Source organism: Heteronotia binoei, chromosome 3 (assembly GCF_032191835.1).
Source record: "Heteronotia binoei isolate CCM8104 ecotype False Entrance Well chromosome 3, APGP_CSIRO_Hbin_v1, whole genome shotgun sequence".
In the NCBI taxonomy this organism is placed as follows: domain Eukaryota; kingdom Metazoa; phylum Chordata; class Lepidosauria; order Squamata; family Gekkonidae; genus Heteronotia; species Heteronotia binoei.
In genome coordinates this window covers 53,248,112-53,263,846 of record NC_083225.1, presented here as the reverse complement: position 1 = coordinate 53,263,846, position 15,735 = coordinate 53,248,112, and the positions used below count along the sequence as shown (strand labels likewise).

Sequence of the window (15,735 nt, the reverse complement as noted above, 5' to 3'; positions counted from 1 at the left end):
GTGGAAGCAATGTCACCCCAGAGTTGGAAACGACTGGTGCTTGCACAGGGGACCTTTCATTTCCTTTTGCTGCCTAGACAAGCCGGCAAAAGGAGTAGGATACGGCTGTTCTGAATTTTTTAAACAAGCCCTACATGTCCGTATGAATTCACATTTCATGGAGCGACAGTTAGCAGCAAGTATTCTTTGACGTATGCAGCCTCAAATACACTGGGCTACAAGTCTTCTGTTATATTTAGATACTTTATGTATTTTTGAACAAATTTTTATGCTACTTCGTTAGGGTGCCCCCCCCCCCCCAGATGGGAATAAACCCAACACCCTGACTTCTTTTACCTTGCTTATTGGCTTACATGCATAGCTTTCTTTGTGGGAAGTTTCAAAATCAGTTTTTGTATTTTTTTTCTTAGCTGGAAAACTCATATATATATTTTAAAGGCTCAGATTTTCCGCTCTTACTATTTGACTCATTAGATGAACAGTAGAACTGTAAGTCCTTTCCATCGTTGTGGTCCCGATGCTATTTCCTTCCGACAGCAGCTTCTATTGACAGGTTTTGAAAACTGGATCATAAATGCCCATGAACCTTATGCATGGAAGCTGACTAATTTGGAGCCGTCGGCACCCCTTTCTATCCATTGGGAAGAAAACGTCAAGACAGATCTATGCTTCTGGAACTCGCAGGTTCTGTGGGGGTTACAGTTCTTTGCTTCCCCCTTTTGCAGAGTCCCATGCACCAAACATGGTTTTCAGATTTGCAGGTCACGATCATCGTGACATTCGCAGAGCGCGCAGAGCTTTTCCTAATGCAATCACGACATAATTCCGGGATCACCTGTAATACCGCTTTTGGCCAGACGGTGGCGATAACCATATATGAGCTCAATTCTAGTACAGCAGCCCCGCAGAGACCCAGGATTTTTGGCGCCCGGGACGAACACAAGAGGCTTCCGCTTGAATTCCTTCTGGCCAGGAAAGGGGGGTGGGTGGGGTCTCGCGTGCCTGAATGCCAAGGGACATATAAGCCCCTTAGCATTCAGGCGCCGCCCCCCCCCCCCCCCCCAGCTAGAAAGGAATTTAAGGAGAAGCCTTTTGCTTCCTTCCTGCCGGCAGGGTCTCGGAAGAGAAGTTCGGCCCAGGCCTTTGATTCGTTTCATGCTTCCTTCCTGCCAGCAAGGGGCTTATTGCCCCCCCTCCCTTGACGTTCAGTCAAGCAAGACCACCCCCCCTCCCCTTGCTTGCGAGAAGGAATTCAAGGGGAAGCCTCTTGCGTCCTTCTTGCCCACCAGGTCTCGCGCGCCTGAATGGGCATAAACAGGCCTGTAGCTACAGAGGGGCCTGTGGGGCCCTGCCCCCTGACCCACTGGTGAGGCCCCCTGAATCACAGTCTTCCCTTCCTACTGCTTCGGCTGCTGCCTGGGAGGCAGGTGGGCAGATTCTGAGAGGTTGGTCCTCCCTGTTCAGAGATGGTGTGTGTGTGTGGGGGGGGAGAATGGCCCTTTGGAAAGTAAGGAAGCCTCACCTGTGTCTTGTTGCTGCCAAGGACAGTGTGGAATAGGTCAGACAGACTGAGCATCAGTGCCCAGAAAGAATTAAATTAAAGGGCCCTGAGAAATTTAAATGCCCCCCCCCCCCCACATTCGAAATCCTGGCTACGGGCCTGGGCATAAACCCCCTGGCATTCAGGCGCGCGATACCCCGCTGGCTAGAAGCAGTTCATGTCGAAGATCCTCGCGGCCTTCCTGCCAGCCGGAACGCGGGAGCCTCATGGCGAGAGGCTTCTCGGAGGACTCTCTAATCTCAGCATTGGACCGCATCTCGGTTTTTCGTTTTTCCACAGCAGGCTCTCAAAAGAAACGAATAAATAAATGAATGAAAAGGTGCCCCAAGTGAATATTTTTTTTTCAGGGATGCTTCTAAATTTAGTTTGCATCCAGTTCCGCCGTGTGAATCACCGTCCAGTCGGCGGCTTCTGGCGCGCTTTTCCGCGATTCACCGGTAGTCCTTCTCCCCGGGCATTGCGCGCACAGAACGAGCGCGCGAAGTCCTTTGAACCCGGCGAGAAGTTCGGCTCAAGCCTTTGATTCGTTTCGTGCATGGAGCCCCCTCCCGGAAGATGTCGGCTACTGCACGTCTCGTGGAAGAATTGCGAGTGGGAAGCGGGGCCGTTCTCTTTTGCTGCTGGGTTTTTTCCCACCCTCTTTGGGCGGCATATAGGCAGCTTCCTTCCCCTCGCCGAACCCACATTTCTTTTACTCTCTTGTAGGAAGCGCTTTTCCTTAGGGGGGGGGGGGCGTTCGCCGTTGCAGGCGCCCAGTCGAGGGTGGAAGGTAAAGTGCCGTTTTTTTTTTGCGGGGCGAGTTTGCGGAGGGACCGCTCCAAGTGTTTCAGTGGACACGTCGTGCGCCTGAAACTGACCGCTCGGGGTGGCGGGGGCGGGTGGGGGGAGAGCTGCTTATTCTTTGTTCCGAGCGGGAAATCCCACGGGTGTCAACAGCTCGCCGGGTGGTTCCAGGACGCGGAAACGTCGCGGTTATCCGAAGGCTGAGACGCAGACGACTTCAAGTCTACGTGGCGTGCCTGGTAAGAGGGAACCTGGTGCAGCAGGCGTCTGAGCTGAGCCGGAGTCCGGCCGCTGCAGGGCTTCCTGTCGCGTGGATCTGCTAGTCTCGTGCCTTGGACGAGCCCTGTCGGAGATCCTGGCACTCTTGAGGTCGATGTCCAACTCGAGTCGGTTCGGTGGGAGCTCTCCGCTTAGGACTGCCGCCGCCGCCGCCGCTCTTCTGGTTGGACACTGATGGTCAGTTTGGCCCCCACTTGTTTGAAATGTTTCTTCACAGTAGTTTAAACATTTCACTTCTACTAACGAAACCATGCTCAGAGCAGATCCTAAACATCCCCCCCCCCCCCAATTTGTTAAGAAAATGGCAAAAAGGCACAGTTCCTCCTCAGTTTCCGAACTGTTTTTAAGTTAGCGTAGTCTGGTGGAAGGGGGACGCAGGTACCAAGGTTACGGTGTTGTATGCAGGGCAATAGTGCCGTTCGCTGTCAAAACATCATGCACTTCAACAGACATAAGGGTTGTTCAGTTAATGAACTACTGGGATATGATAGCAGCACCTGCTATGATATGCCAACCATGTTAATTTACTTGCATGGGATCATGTATGATGCTGCCTTATACTGTATCAGTCCTTCAGTGTCAGTATGGTTTACTCAGACCAGCAGTGCCTCTCCAGGGTCACAGGCAGAGATCTTACGGATCACGTGCTGCCTGGTCCTTTCAGTTGGAGATGCCGAAGATTGAACCTGGAATGTGAGAACCGCCAGGTCATGCAAAGCAGGGGCTCTTCCACTGAGCCACATCCCCCTCCCCGCCCTATGAATAACTTGGAGTCCTCTCCAGTGGGTAGAGACCTGGCTGTAGAACTCTGCAAAAAATGTCCCAGTCCTGGTCTATAGGCAGGACAAATGTGGTGGAAATATTTGGGAATCCATGTAATCATAGGCATAAAACAGCAGGGATAGTGATGATGGCGGGGTGAGTGGGGTGAGGATTAATTTAATGTGGACTGGTGTGGAGTATAGCAAGAAACTGGCCAGAGAAGTCCCTCTCATATACTGCTTTGAACCTCTCCCTCCCACATACAAGACGCAGTAGTACTATCAAAAAATTGGCTTGGATAGCTCAGTCTAGCCCTATCTTGGAAACTAAGCAGTTTGAGCCTTAGTTACTATTTGGATGGGAGACCACCCAGGAATACCAGGGTCATTACACGAGCCTGGAAATGTCAAACTACTTCTAAACATCTCTTGCTTTGACAGGCCTGTCAGGGTTGCTGTAAGTCAGCAACAAAAATAAATATATAAATAAAAGAAAGTGATTTTCTTCCCTCCATGGAAGACACAATGCTAACCTTCTTTAGCGTACTTTGTTTTGAGGTAAGGGCATGATAGTATCAGAGTATGGCAGCTAAAGCAAGCGTCTGACGCTGCCTGCCTTTTTTCTTCTTGTGTATTTTCAGTGGGTTTTTTTTACACATGACACTATCACTGCGTGCAGGAAACAGACGTTCTGCTACCGAACTATCAAGACTGAAGCCCCCATTAAGATCCGCTGCCCCCTCCACCTCAAGTTCTCCGTGCTCACCAGGGGGGGTCAAGTGATGTCCTAAGTGCAGCCCAACTAACAATGGTGCCCATCAGTCATTCCATTGCTTAACTGATAAGACCTGAAGACTCAATAAACGCTCACCGTAAACATTTTTTAAATAGTGCAGATTAAAGTCAAACATGGCACATAAGGACAATTATAAAAAAAAATCAACTAAAGTCAAGTGTGGTAGTGAAAGAGTTAAATGGCTTGGGGGGGGACTCTGTGGTTCCTCCCCCCCGTTTTGTGGTGCCCTAAGCACATGCTTATTTTGCTTAATGGTTACTTCAGGGCTGGTGAACACTTACGACAACATAGAAAGGCAAAACTGGCTCTTTGCTCAACAACATAAACCCAAAGGTTACTGTGACCAAAATTACTAAAATACATACAATAATTCTTACAGTAAGGACAGGCGAACCACATTACATATTCATGGGATTTATGCAGATGGAACATTACTACATGTAAGGGATACATTGATATCTTCAGGAATACTATGAATTCTACAGGAGTACTGTGAATTGTAGAGCCCTGTGGTGCAGAGTGGTAAAGCTGCAGTACTGCAGTCCAAGCTCTCTTCTCATGACCTGAGTTTGATCCCGGTGGAAGCTGGGTTCAGTTAGCTGGCTCAAGGTTGACTCAGCCTTTCATACTTCCGAGGTCAGTAAAATGGGTACCCAGCTTGCTGGTGGGAAAGTGTAGATCAGGGGTGGCCAGTGGTAGCTCTCCAGATGTTTTTTGCCTACAACTCACATCAGTCCCAGCCAGCAACATCACCCCAGAGTCGGAAACGACTGGTGCTTGCACAAGGGACAACCTTTACCTTTATTGCTCTTAGATTGGTTTAAATGTGTTTCTATAACTGTTGCTTTAATGTTTGTTCTATTAAAAGAATAAATTTATATTGCTGTGACCTGCCTCCAGATCCTGAAATGCTTGAGAGAAAGTCAGGCTTATAAATAATTTTAAATAAATAAATGTCAGGGTTTTTTTCCAGAGAAGAAGATACAGCTAAATTCATCTGAAAATGTATTTTAGAAGTTTGCCAGTTTTACTACTGCTGTGCCTTGGTTTTGTCTGCTCAGGTAAGATTAATACACTTTTCTGACTCTCTTTCCCCCCAACTGATGTATAACAAGTCAAGATGTATCAGTTAAATCAAAAGTGCCCTTGGTTCAATATGTCATGTTCTCAGGGTGCAGGCAGGCGGGAGTCCAAAGCCAGTCCAAGGTCAAAGTCCAGGAAGTCAAGCAGGGGCCAAGTCACCAAAGTCAAATTGCAAACCGGAATCAGAAGTCAGTGTCCAAAAGCCAAAGGATCAGGGTGCCAAGGAATTCAAGCAGATCAGGATCTGGAATCAGGAAGGAGCGTGGATGCAAGCCAGGGAATCGACTTGTTGCTTCCACAAAATTACCAGGTCCTGGGTGGGAGTTATATGGGGGCCTCAATCAGCCTGCTCCCTGAGTGGCAGCGACTCTGCTAGAACTCAGGGCTGAGAGATCTGAAGCATCGGCATGCCTCATGTCTTTGCTCTGAAAGTTCTTTCCGGAGCCTACTTCGAACTCTTGAGATGGGAGGGGGAAAGCTTGGAGGAGATTGATTGTCAACAACTGGTGCCTGGAATGTGGGGAGAGTGATTGATGGGCCAGCTGCTGGTTGTTCGGCTGAGGAGCTGCTTGGCAGTTCTTCCAGGTCTGTTAACCCTTCCAGCTCCCCCTCGTCAGGGCTCATGACACAGTACCTAAACTTCCATAAAATTGCCAAGATGATCTTTTTTTTTTTTGCATAGTGTTGTGTATGTGGATTATACATAGTATGAAAAGTTGCTCAGTTATTGAGGGGCATGTAGATGCCTGTCCTAAAGGAATGGCTTCTGTTGTGAAGAAACTGCATGTTCCCAATGGAAAAACAGACTGGAAAACTCTCCATCCTACCACCAACCACTGTGACAATTTGTACACTTTACCTTGTACTTTTGTGAGCATCATGGGAATCTATTGGCTAGTGTCTGTACCATTGCTAATGATGGTCAGTGCAGCTTCTACCAACTGCCTCCAACATTTCATGTCTTTATGAGGTTAAAAAAACTTTAAGAAGTAACAACACCCCCCCCCCCCCCCGGAAAAAGAGGTGCTGGAACTCAAGCGGGAAATGAAGGAGAAACACATGGGTGACCCACATGAACTTTTAAACATTTTTTGAGAATTTTGTTTCCACAAAGATGTTTGAGAACTCCATTCTGCCTTGTTCCCCAGGAGAAAAAAACCCTGGTCATGATTACAGTAGTGTTTATTATAGTGTGTTTAAAAATATAGTTCTCTGGAGACTGTTTTTTTTCTCTCTCTGCCCTGTGAATGCCATTCCCCTCTTTAACTATAAAGTAGAGATAATCTACTGCTCTTCCATCAAGAGTACAGGAGGATAAGTACTAGAGCAGCTATTAGAATAAAATGTATTCATCTACTGCTACCTGGAAATACCATAATTATGTCTTTCCCTGCCTTTTCTCAAATTGTTTGAAGGTGAAACTTGTTTAATCCGCTATTCCATTAACATACTTGAAGAAGAACACTTCTCAAATTGTTGTTATGGAAAGAAAGATGAAGGGTATAATGTAACCTGGTATAGAGAAAAAGATGGAAAACGGACATTAATTCAGCAAGGAGGAAGAATAGTCTTGAATGGGACTTCTTTGCAATTTTGGCCAGCTATATTGAATGACACTGGGAAGTACATTTGCTCTCTCAGGTAAGTATAATGCAGGGATAATTTTTTTTTTCATTTGGAAAGAAACATCATTTTTATATATCTTTGATTTCACTAGGTCTTGCAGACAATGTTAAGCCTGTACTACTCTTTCACATATATCTTTGGGACTTAAGATGGTGAACCTGTTTTTATTTCCATCTGTCATGCCTTGAAATTGCTATTGTCAGTGTAATCCTAAACACCTTCTGTACCATCTGTTCTCAAAAGCTTTTGGAACATGACTACAATCCAGTGGGCACTTGGAAATAAACCCTATTGAAACTAAGCCCTATTGAAATTATCTTCATAGTAAGCATCCTAGGAGTGGGCAGTTGGTTTTCCAGGAAGTGGAATTGTTTATTGTCTTTGCTTATATATGGAGGCAGTGGCAGTGCCAGGCCATATAGCACCCCAGGCAAGGCCCCCGGTCTTCCATCCACAGGCACCTGGCCAGCCCCACCTCACATCATCTCAGTTGCCTTACCTGGAGTATCTGAGAGGTGGGGCGGAGCTCCCTTTGTTGCTGCAGCAGCAGCTATGCCAAGTACAGTGGTGCAGTGCAGTGCGACCAGCCTGGCTGTGGTGTTGTGATCTGGACTCACTTCCGGACACACACACACCACTGCTGCCCTTGCCTCTGCTGCCCCTTCCGTCCCACACAATTTAAAATATGTGGGAGGGTGCAGATGAAAGGGTCCACCAATCAGCTGATTGGCAGGGCCTTTATTATTTATTTGTTTGTTATTTATAACCTGCCCTTCCCTCAATGGGCTCTGGTTGGGGAACAACAATTAATAAATATACAGAGTTAAAAATTAATACAGTAAAACAATATAGCAATCTTAAAAACAAGTCAAATTCTACAGATGGTGATATCACACTGCAGCCACTTTATTTGTGAGTGGGAGGGGCAGGCTGTCCCTTTCTTGCTCGCTCACTTTCCCTCTGCCACCAGGGAGGGGGGGCAATTTGCCCCCCCCCCCTCAGGGCTGTGCCTGTAAGTGACCACCTAGGGTCACCTAATGGATACACCGGCCCTATACGGAGAAAGCCCAAATTAAATCAATCAGTGTAACATTTGCCCACCTTGGCTCTAAGCATGGGACTCTGTTGTGCAAAATGAATGTGAGGGATGATGGGCCCAAAGATTTAAGATTGTACTTCTATTTGTACTTTATTTAGTAATAAATAAAAGATCAGTTGCAAATTAATAACATGGAAAATATTACTTTTAACCACAAATTGTATTCAGTTTGTTCAGTAAATATATGAATCACAAAATGTGAAAGTCAGTTTGAGTTAAAGACTTGAATTGCCATGGGAATACTAAAGGAATATGACCAAGGGGAGGTTTATAAAGTCAAGGAGGTTTATAAAATTACAAGCAGGGATCCCTCAAGGACTTTTAAAATATCAAAAAGGAAATTAACAGAAATAAAAGAATAATCATTCTTAATGTTATTACATTTTTACAAGCAGGGGAACTACAAGGATTTGTGGAGGCATCTTGTTTTCCTCTCTCCAGTATTTCGCTTTCCTGAAAGCCCTGTAGTCTCTCCTCTTTTCCTATTTACCGCTCTCCTCCCACCCACCATCCAACCTTCCTTTATCTTCCCTCCTGTCTCCAGCTTTTCCTCCTTTCCTCCCCCTGGCAGCCTCTGCCCAAGAAAACTCTTGTATTGTTCTGTCTGCCAGGCTGGGCTAGACTCAGTTGCACAATGGGGAACCTGCAAGGATTTTCAGAGGTCACCTCATTCTCCCCTTTATCACCCTCCCCACATTATATCCACTTTTCCTCCTCTTGCAAGTTCCCATATCCTCACCTTTCCCTGTTTCATTCTCTCCTTCCCACCCACCCACGCACTAACATATCTTCCATCTATCCCCATCTTCAATTGTGTTTATTATTTATTTGCTTATATCCACCTGTCTCCATTATGGGAACCCAAAGAAGAAAAATGAGAAGATATTGGATGTATATCCCGCCCTATACTCTGAATCTCATAGTCTTAGATTGGTCACAGTCTCCTTTACCTTTCCCCACCCCCCACAACAAATACCCTATGAGGTGGGTGGGGCTGAGAGAACTCTTACAGCAGCTGCCCTTTCAGGAACAACTCCTGCGAGAGCTATGGCTGAGCCAAGGCCATTCCAGCAGCTGCAAGTGGAGGAGTGAGGAATCAAACCCGGTTCTCCCAGATATGAGTCCGCACACTCAGACACTACACCAAACTGGCTCTGAGTTTACATCATTCTTCTCTCCTCCATTCTATCTTCACAACAACCCTGTGAGGTCGGACAGAATGTGTGACTGGACAAGGTCACGCAGTGAACACCAGATCCTATTCTGAAAGTTTAACCAGTAAACCACATTGACTTTCAGGGGTTGGTTGCTGTTGAAAACCAGCAAGAAACTGGGCCTGGGTGGGATAGCTTAACTCAGCTTCAACAAGCTCTCCTCAGAGGCCAAAACAGCTATGGAAAGGCTGCTGCTCCCTTCCCCTGCTGTCTGCCAAGGCTTGAAGGCTAGCAATACTGTCGGTGGTTGCCTGACAATGGCTGCAGAGGGCATTTATTCTTAAAGCTACAGAAACTGCTTCTATGGAGGTGTTAATACCCAATGAACTTTTTAATTTTAGATTACAGATCCCTCCTCTGCAAATCTGGGGTTTTTCTCAGGTTTGTAGGTCTCTCTTATTTGTTTATGGACCCAGTCATCAGATTTAAGTACTCACATATTGGGCTATATTGAGAATCACATATATTGAGCTATCAAGTGGATAAAATGAACAGAAGCCTTTCCCTTCTATTTCTCATTCTGCTAGAATTTAGGAGTTGAAAATGGAACTGGTGGGCAATAGATTCGGATTAAGTTGCTGAGGGTAAAGTGTAGATCACTGTAGAAGGCTATGGCAAACCACCCCATAAAAGTCTGCTAAGAAAATGTCCTGATGTGACATCATCCCATGGGTCGGTAACAGCCTGGTGCTTGCACAGGGGACTACCTTTACCTTTTTAATTAAATTGTGAGATTCATTGCCTGAGGACAGTGATGACAACTCCCACAGATGGCTTTAAGTCCATCAATGGCTACTAGCCATGGTGACTGAGATTGAAGACAATGATAGAGGGAGACGGATCAATCTCCCTGTGGAGAGAGTTCCAAAGTTACTAGTTTTAAAGTGAGTAGATATTAATGTTTCTTTAAACCCCTCTTGGTGGGAAAAATGCTGCTTTCATATTTGGAAGCTGCAGTTTAACATAAAGGGTGCATGTGATGATGACTGGCTGACTCAAAATGGCCAGTTTTATTTATTTATTGAATTTGATTTTTATCACGCCCTCCCCGCAAGCAGGCTCAGGGTGTGGGTGTGCATTCCATGGGTCTGGGTTCTTTTCCTGGTTCCCTGCTTGCCAGTTGGGTTGCTTGACTCTTCCACAACTCCAGAACAACTTTCAGTTTCGATGAATAAAACTGGCTTATTCATAAGCTCTGAAGGTGAATTAGAGTATTCAGTAATGTGATACCTTGTGAGGAAATGATTCATCTTGAGTAATGCGTGTGCATATGTGCTTGTAAGCATGGAGACACAGAAGATGCATCACTGCTACTACAAAGAGGAGTTTGCCCTCTCTTTCATAAGGGTATTGCCATTTCCCACACTAGTGTTTGCAGAAATTCTGGGGGAAAAAATCCTCACCCAACCATGTCCAGAGCCTACCAAGCTCTTGTATAAACAATTGCTGTGCTACCTTCCTTAAATTCTGTTGCACTTGAAGAAGGCACTTATGCAATGAAATGAATTTAATTCTTTTTGAGTGAGACTTCTATACAACCCTGATCGGCTGGCAAGTGGCAGGGAGGCTTACCTGGAGAAAGAGAAAAGCCCAGGACTTGTTGCCAGTTTCCCATAGAAACTGGCATAACTGACTGGTGTCTAAAAACTGCAAAGGAAGGTTGTAGAATAGCACCACACTGTTAGATCATTTTGTTTTATTGTTTTAGCTGTTGTAAATTATTTAATGTATTTTAATATTTATTAATATTATTGTTAGAATTTTATGTTGTGAGCCGCCCTGAGCCCGCCTCGGTGGGGAGGGTGGGATATAAATCGAATAAATAAATAAATAAAGTGATGCTTTATAGCAGAAACCAGTTTTTCCATAGAGTTTTTGCCCAAAGACCAGAGTGTCACTTGGATGTCACTGGTGTGATGTTTTTACTTCCAGTGTGATGCTGGCAACAAGGCCTGGGCCTTTCTCTTTCTCCAGGTAAGTCCTCCCTCATCCACTGCCAGTTCCGAGAAGGAACCTGGCAACTCTATAACCCCAGCTTTGATAAATTATATCTTTGTTTCATACATCCCCATATCCATTGCCTTGCCATGATTACAGTTTGGGCTGGGATACATTTGACTGTAGACTGAAGGTTTTATCAGAGTTCTGATGTCTCTGAGGATCTTTAAACTGTCCTGTTTGTTAGTGGCAATGCATTAGATTTTTCTACCAAACTGATATCTGATTATGCTTTCTCCTTCCATGTTGTATTCTGTACAAACTTATGAAGAGGGATACCAGCCTCCAAGTGGAACCTGGGGATCCCCCAAAATTACAGTTAATCTCCAGACTACAGAGATCTATTCCCTTGGAGAAAATAGATGTTTGGAGGGTGGGCTCTAGGGCATTGTACTCATCTCAGGTCCCTATCCTCCTGACACTCCAGGAGTTTCCCAACCTGAATCTAGTAATCCTCCCCCCCCCCCCCATCCTCCACTGGTGGCCAGTGGTGACCTGGCAACCCTGTTAGGAAGCCATCCTGATGTTGATCAACTTTGTGGTGGTTCTTGGTGACATGCAAGTATAAGCCATTTGGTTGTCTCACTAGTTCCTTCCTTGTCTGCTATTTGTGCAGTTCTACTGCCTCTCTTGCCTGTGGTTTGCCTTCTGTGTTTGACTAATAGTGTGAAACATTACATTTCCTGTAGTCAAATGGAGATAATGTGGTCTCATGAATCTTAGTTTTGCATGCAGTAGGAAGTGTATTGTAAATTCAGGGGTGAGGACACCACAGTTTGCATATGTGGATGATAATTCTGCTTCACGTTTGCTGAACCATCTAGGCTGTGTGGGGCTTGGAGATCTCCTGAAATTGCAGCTGATCTTCAGGCTATAGAGATCTGTTCCCCTGGAGAAAATGGTTGCCTGTTCCCCTGGAGAAGATGGACTTTGTGGCATTATGCCCTGCTCATGTCCCTCCCCTTCACAAATCCCACCTTCCCATCCAAATCTCCAGGAATTTTCTAACCCAGAGTTGGCAGCCCTAAGGATTAGGGTTGCTAGGTTCCCTTGTCAATCTGGCAGAAGGATTTGGGGGATGTTCTGGGGGTGAGGTGGGGGTGTCCAGTGATATTCCTGATGTGATGACATCACCTGGAAGTGACATCATCGTGTTGGGAACACTTTATGGGCTTAAACCATAGAGCAGGCATGTCCAACTTCAAACAGATCATGATCTATTTTTTTCCAAACAAAAGTACTGGTCATCTACCACCATGAAAATTAAGTTTCAAATTAGTTTTGAATTAGATTTTAATCCACCAAAGTGGGCTTCCATCGCCGCCCCCCCCCCCCCATTTACAATGCACCTTCTGTCATTTACTGGTAAGCAAAATAAGCAAAAACAAAATAGACGAAGATCCAGGAAAAACTGCGAACAGTTTTTCTTAATTTTTTGTTATAACTTTAACTGTCTTAATAACTGTCTTTAACTTTTATTGAGTAATTTGTGTTAAATGTAGGTCAAGTATTGATCCAGGCTAATCTTGCACAATCTTTAAAACTTCACTCTTGCTAATTAGTGAGACGTCTGAGCCTGCAATTCATCCACCAGCTTTTTGAAGTTGGGTGAATATTGTGTGAGGGCCTGTCTCAGGGAATCCTGGAGATGTTCATCTGTCATGTTGGAACGCTGTGTACTCTTTTGTCATTTTCAGATGGGAAAACGCAGATTCACACAAATAAGTTGAACCGAAACAGGAGTGTACAGCTTCACTGCATCTTCTCAAGTTGGGAAATTTGTCTCTAGGCACTAGCTTCCAAAACGATTATTGCTCAGCACGGGTCTTGAGAAAAATGTCATTTTTAAGGGTTACTATTTTGTTTTCTAGAGATGCCTTGCTCAGTGAGTAATTTTTACTGATAGCAGCTGCAATTTCCTTAATGTCCATATCTGCTTTGAATGGGTATGACAAGTATTCCACAACTTTTTCAATTCTTTGGAAGTCACAGAATCTTTTTTCAAATTCCTGGATAACAAAGCAGATTTCTGTCACATACTTCTCGTTCTGAAAAACAAAATTTGGATATTGTCCTAGATGGTCCTGCGTATTAGGAAAATGATCAAAATGTTGTTTGCAAGGTCAGTCATCATTAGCTCAAATTTGCTCTTGTAGGATGAAACTACTCATCTCGCCAATGCATTTGTTTTTACCTTGTAGTTCAATGTTCATAGCACTTAGTTCACCTGTAAAGTCAGTGAGAAATGCCAGATCACATAACCACTCATCTTCCATCTCCCCTCACCTTCAAAAACCTTATTTCATTCAGCAAATTTATGCCTACTTAGCCACCTTACATCTGTGGGCAAAATGATTTCCACTGCCCCTTCATCAAGAGTAAGATTGAAAAGCCGTCTTTGAAGTGATCTTCCACAAACTGAATTTACAATTTTAAAAGTGATGTTCTTGACAGTCTTTGTATTGAGTCTCTTGCTTGCCAAAACTTGCTGGTGAATGATGCAGTGGTAAGACAGGAAATCTGGAAAGTCATCATGCTGTCTACAGAGGCCTATGAAACCGTTAACTTCACCTGTCATTGCTCTTGCTCCATCAGTAGTGATGGAAACAAGTTTATGCAATGGAAGATTACACTTTGTCACAAAAGAATGGAAAGAGCTGAATATTTCCTGACCGGTAATTCTCCCTTTTAAAGAAGTCATTCCAATAGTTCTTCTTTAACACTGAAGTCTTCAAAAACCATCCGGATAAAGACTAGTAACTGGGCTATGTCTCTTATGTCTGTAGATTCATCCAGTTGGAGTGAGAAAGCAACACAAACTGAAGCATCCTCCAACAGTTGTTCAGTTGTGTCTCCACACATCTTTTCTACAACGGTGTTTCTTGACAATTGTACATCTTGAACAGCAGCTATGATCTCTTTTTTATTTTTATTTTTATTCTTAAATCCTTCAAAAAGATTGTCTGCTGCTTCAAGAAAACAATCTTTTACAAATTCTCCTTCATTGAAAGGTTTGCATTTCTTTGCGATCAGGTTGCTGACCTTGAAGGATGCCATGGTTGCATTGACTGAATGTGACCTTGGCTTCGCCATCAACTGTTGCTGTGCAGCCAATATAGATTTAAGTTCTTTGAGCTTCAGTTTACGAATTTCACTTTTGGGTGGAAAATCAGCATCAAATTTATTGCTATGCAGAGCCTTGTAATGACGCTCCAGATTACCCTTTTTGGGCAGGATACAGCAGCGTTACAAAGTAGACAACAACACTTGTCTTTCACCATGATGAAGTAGTCCATTTCCCATTCATCATGAAAGTGGTAGGTTTTGCTCTTCTTTGGAACACTCATCTTCGTTATACTGGGGTGGCTGGGGTGCTAAGTTAACACTGGCTGAATCTGGTCCAAAACCGTCACTGTCCCAAAGTATTAAAAATCAACAGGAACTGAAGACCTCTGGATGATGCCAAAACCACACATGCAGTTCTAAAAGTAAAAATAAGAATTCATCATACTGGCACCAATAATCAAATACCACCACACCAAACAATCATCAAAAAACCCCAGACACCTGTCCAGCAAACCATGAGACCAAGTGGGGCTGGTGATCTACCTCTGACCCCTTCACAATCTACTGGTAGATCACGATCTACCTGTTGGACATACCTGCTGTAGAGTTTTGCCCAATAACCAATGCATCCCTTTCTAATGTCCCCAGTGCGATGATGTCACGGGTGATATCATTATGTTGGGGGTGTTGTACAGTGATGTCTCTGTTTAGGGGCGGGGTTTTCTCTGCTGGCCAGCTGGTCCATGACAGGAAGACACCCCTGAAACCAGGAGATCCCCTGCTGGGGCCTGGGTACAGGCAACTCTAGTAAGGGTGCCACAGCAAGGGTGCTTACAGACAAAGGGGGAGGCTTAGTGGCAGGCGCATCTGAGGCAAGAATTATGGCAATAAAACTACACTTGCTGGATCAATAAAGTAGTTGATCTAGAGAAGCTCTTTTGTTTCCTACAGTAGCCAACCAGTTATCCCTGGAAAGCTCACAGGCAGAGCAAGCTGGCTGGGGGTGGGTGGGGATGGGGAGGAAGCCTTGGAACACAATTCAGAAGCTTCAGTGAGTACATGCAAGATTATTTGTAGGGGTAGTTTATGGTGACTGTATTTCTGTTAAACAAATATACTGGTAACTGATTACCATCTGGTTATTTACCTCTAATGCCAAATGGGTTGGAACTGAAGGACAGTCTCTTCTATGCTGCAGCATTACTCTTTGAAGTGAAGTGTTATGACTGTTTTGGACAAGTCTTATTCTCTTGTGAGGCCTGAAGGGTGAAGTGCCTCCTCCAAGTTGGTGCCAAGACTCGTTTGTTTCTCTTGTCATAAGCCTGTTGTTGAGTCATTTGTGGTGGCTGACCTCTCATTTTGGCCTACTGAATGGTTTTATCTTTTCATGGGTACGAATTTTAATATGGTTTTCTGGATTTGTTATCCTCTTTGGAGGCTACTAGGGCCTCATTGATTTTAATGTAAGG

General features: G+C 44.7%; 1 protein-coding gene across 1 annotated transcript in view; it reads left to right on the top strand.

Annotated features, from left to right (window-relative positions):
- The first annotated feature begins 5,154 nt into the window (after nucleotides 1-5,154).
- The window catches only part of IL18R1 (interleukin 18 receptor 1), a 33,966-nt gene continuing 23,385 nt past the window's right edge, over nucleotides 5,155-15,735 (top strand). Inside the window, exons 1-2 of the mRNA XM_060235241.1 lie at nucleotides 5,155-5,241; nucleotides 6,679-6,904. Of these exons, the coding sequence (XP_060091224.1) occupies nucleotides 5,184-5,241; nucleotides 6,679-6,904 (284 nt within the window). The 5' untranslated portion in view covers nucleotides 5,155-5,183. The remainder of the gene's footprint in view (nucleotides 5,242-6,678; nucleotides 6,905-15,735) is intronic.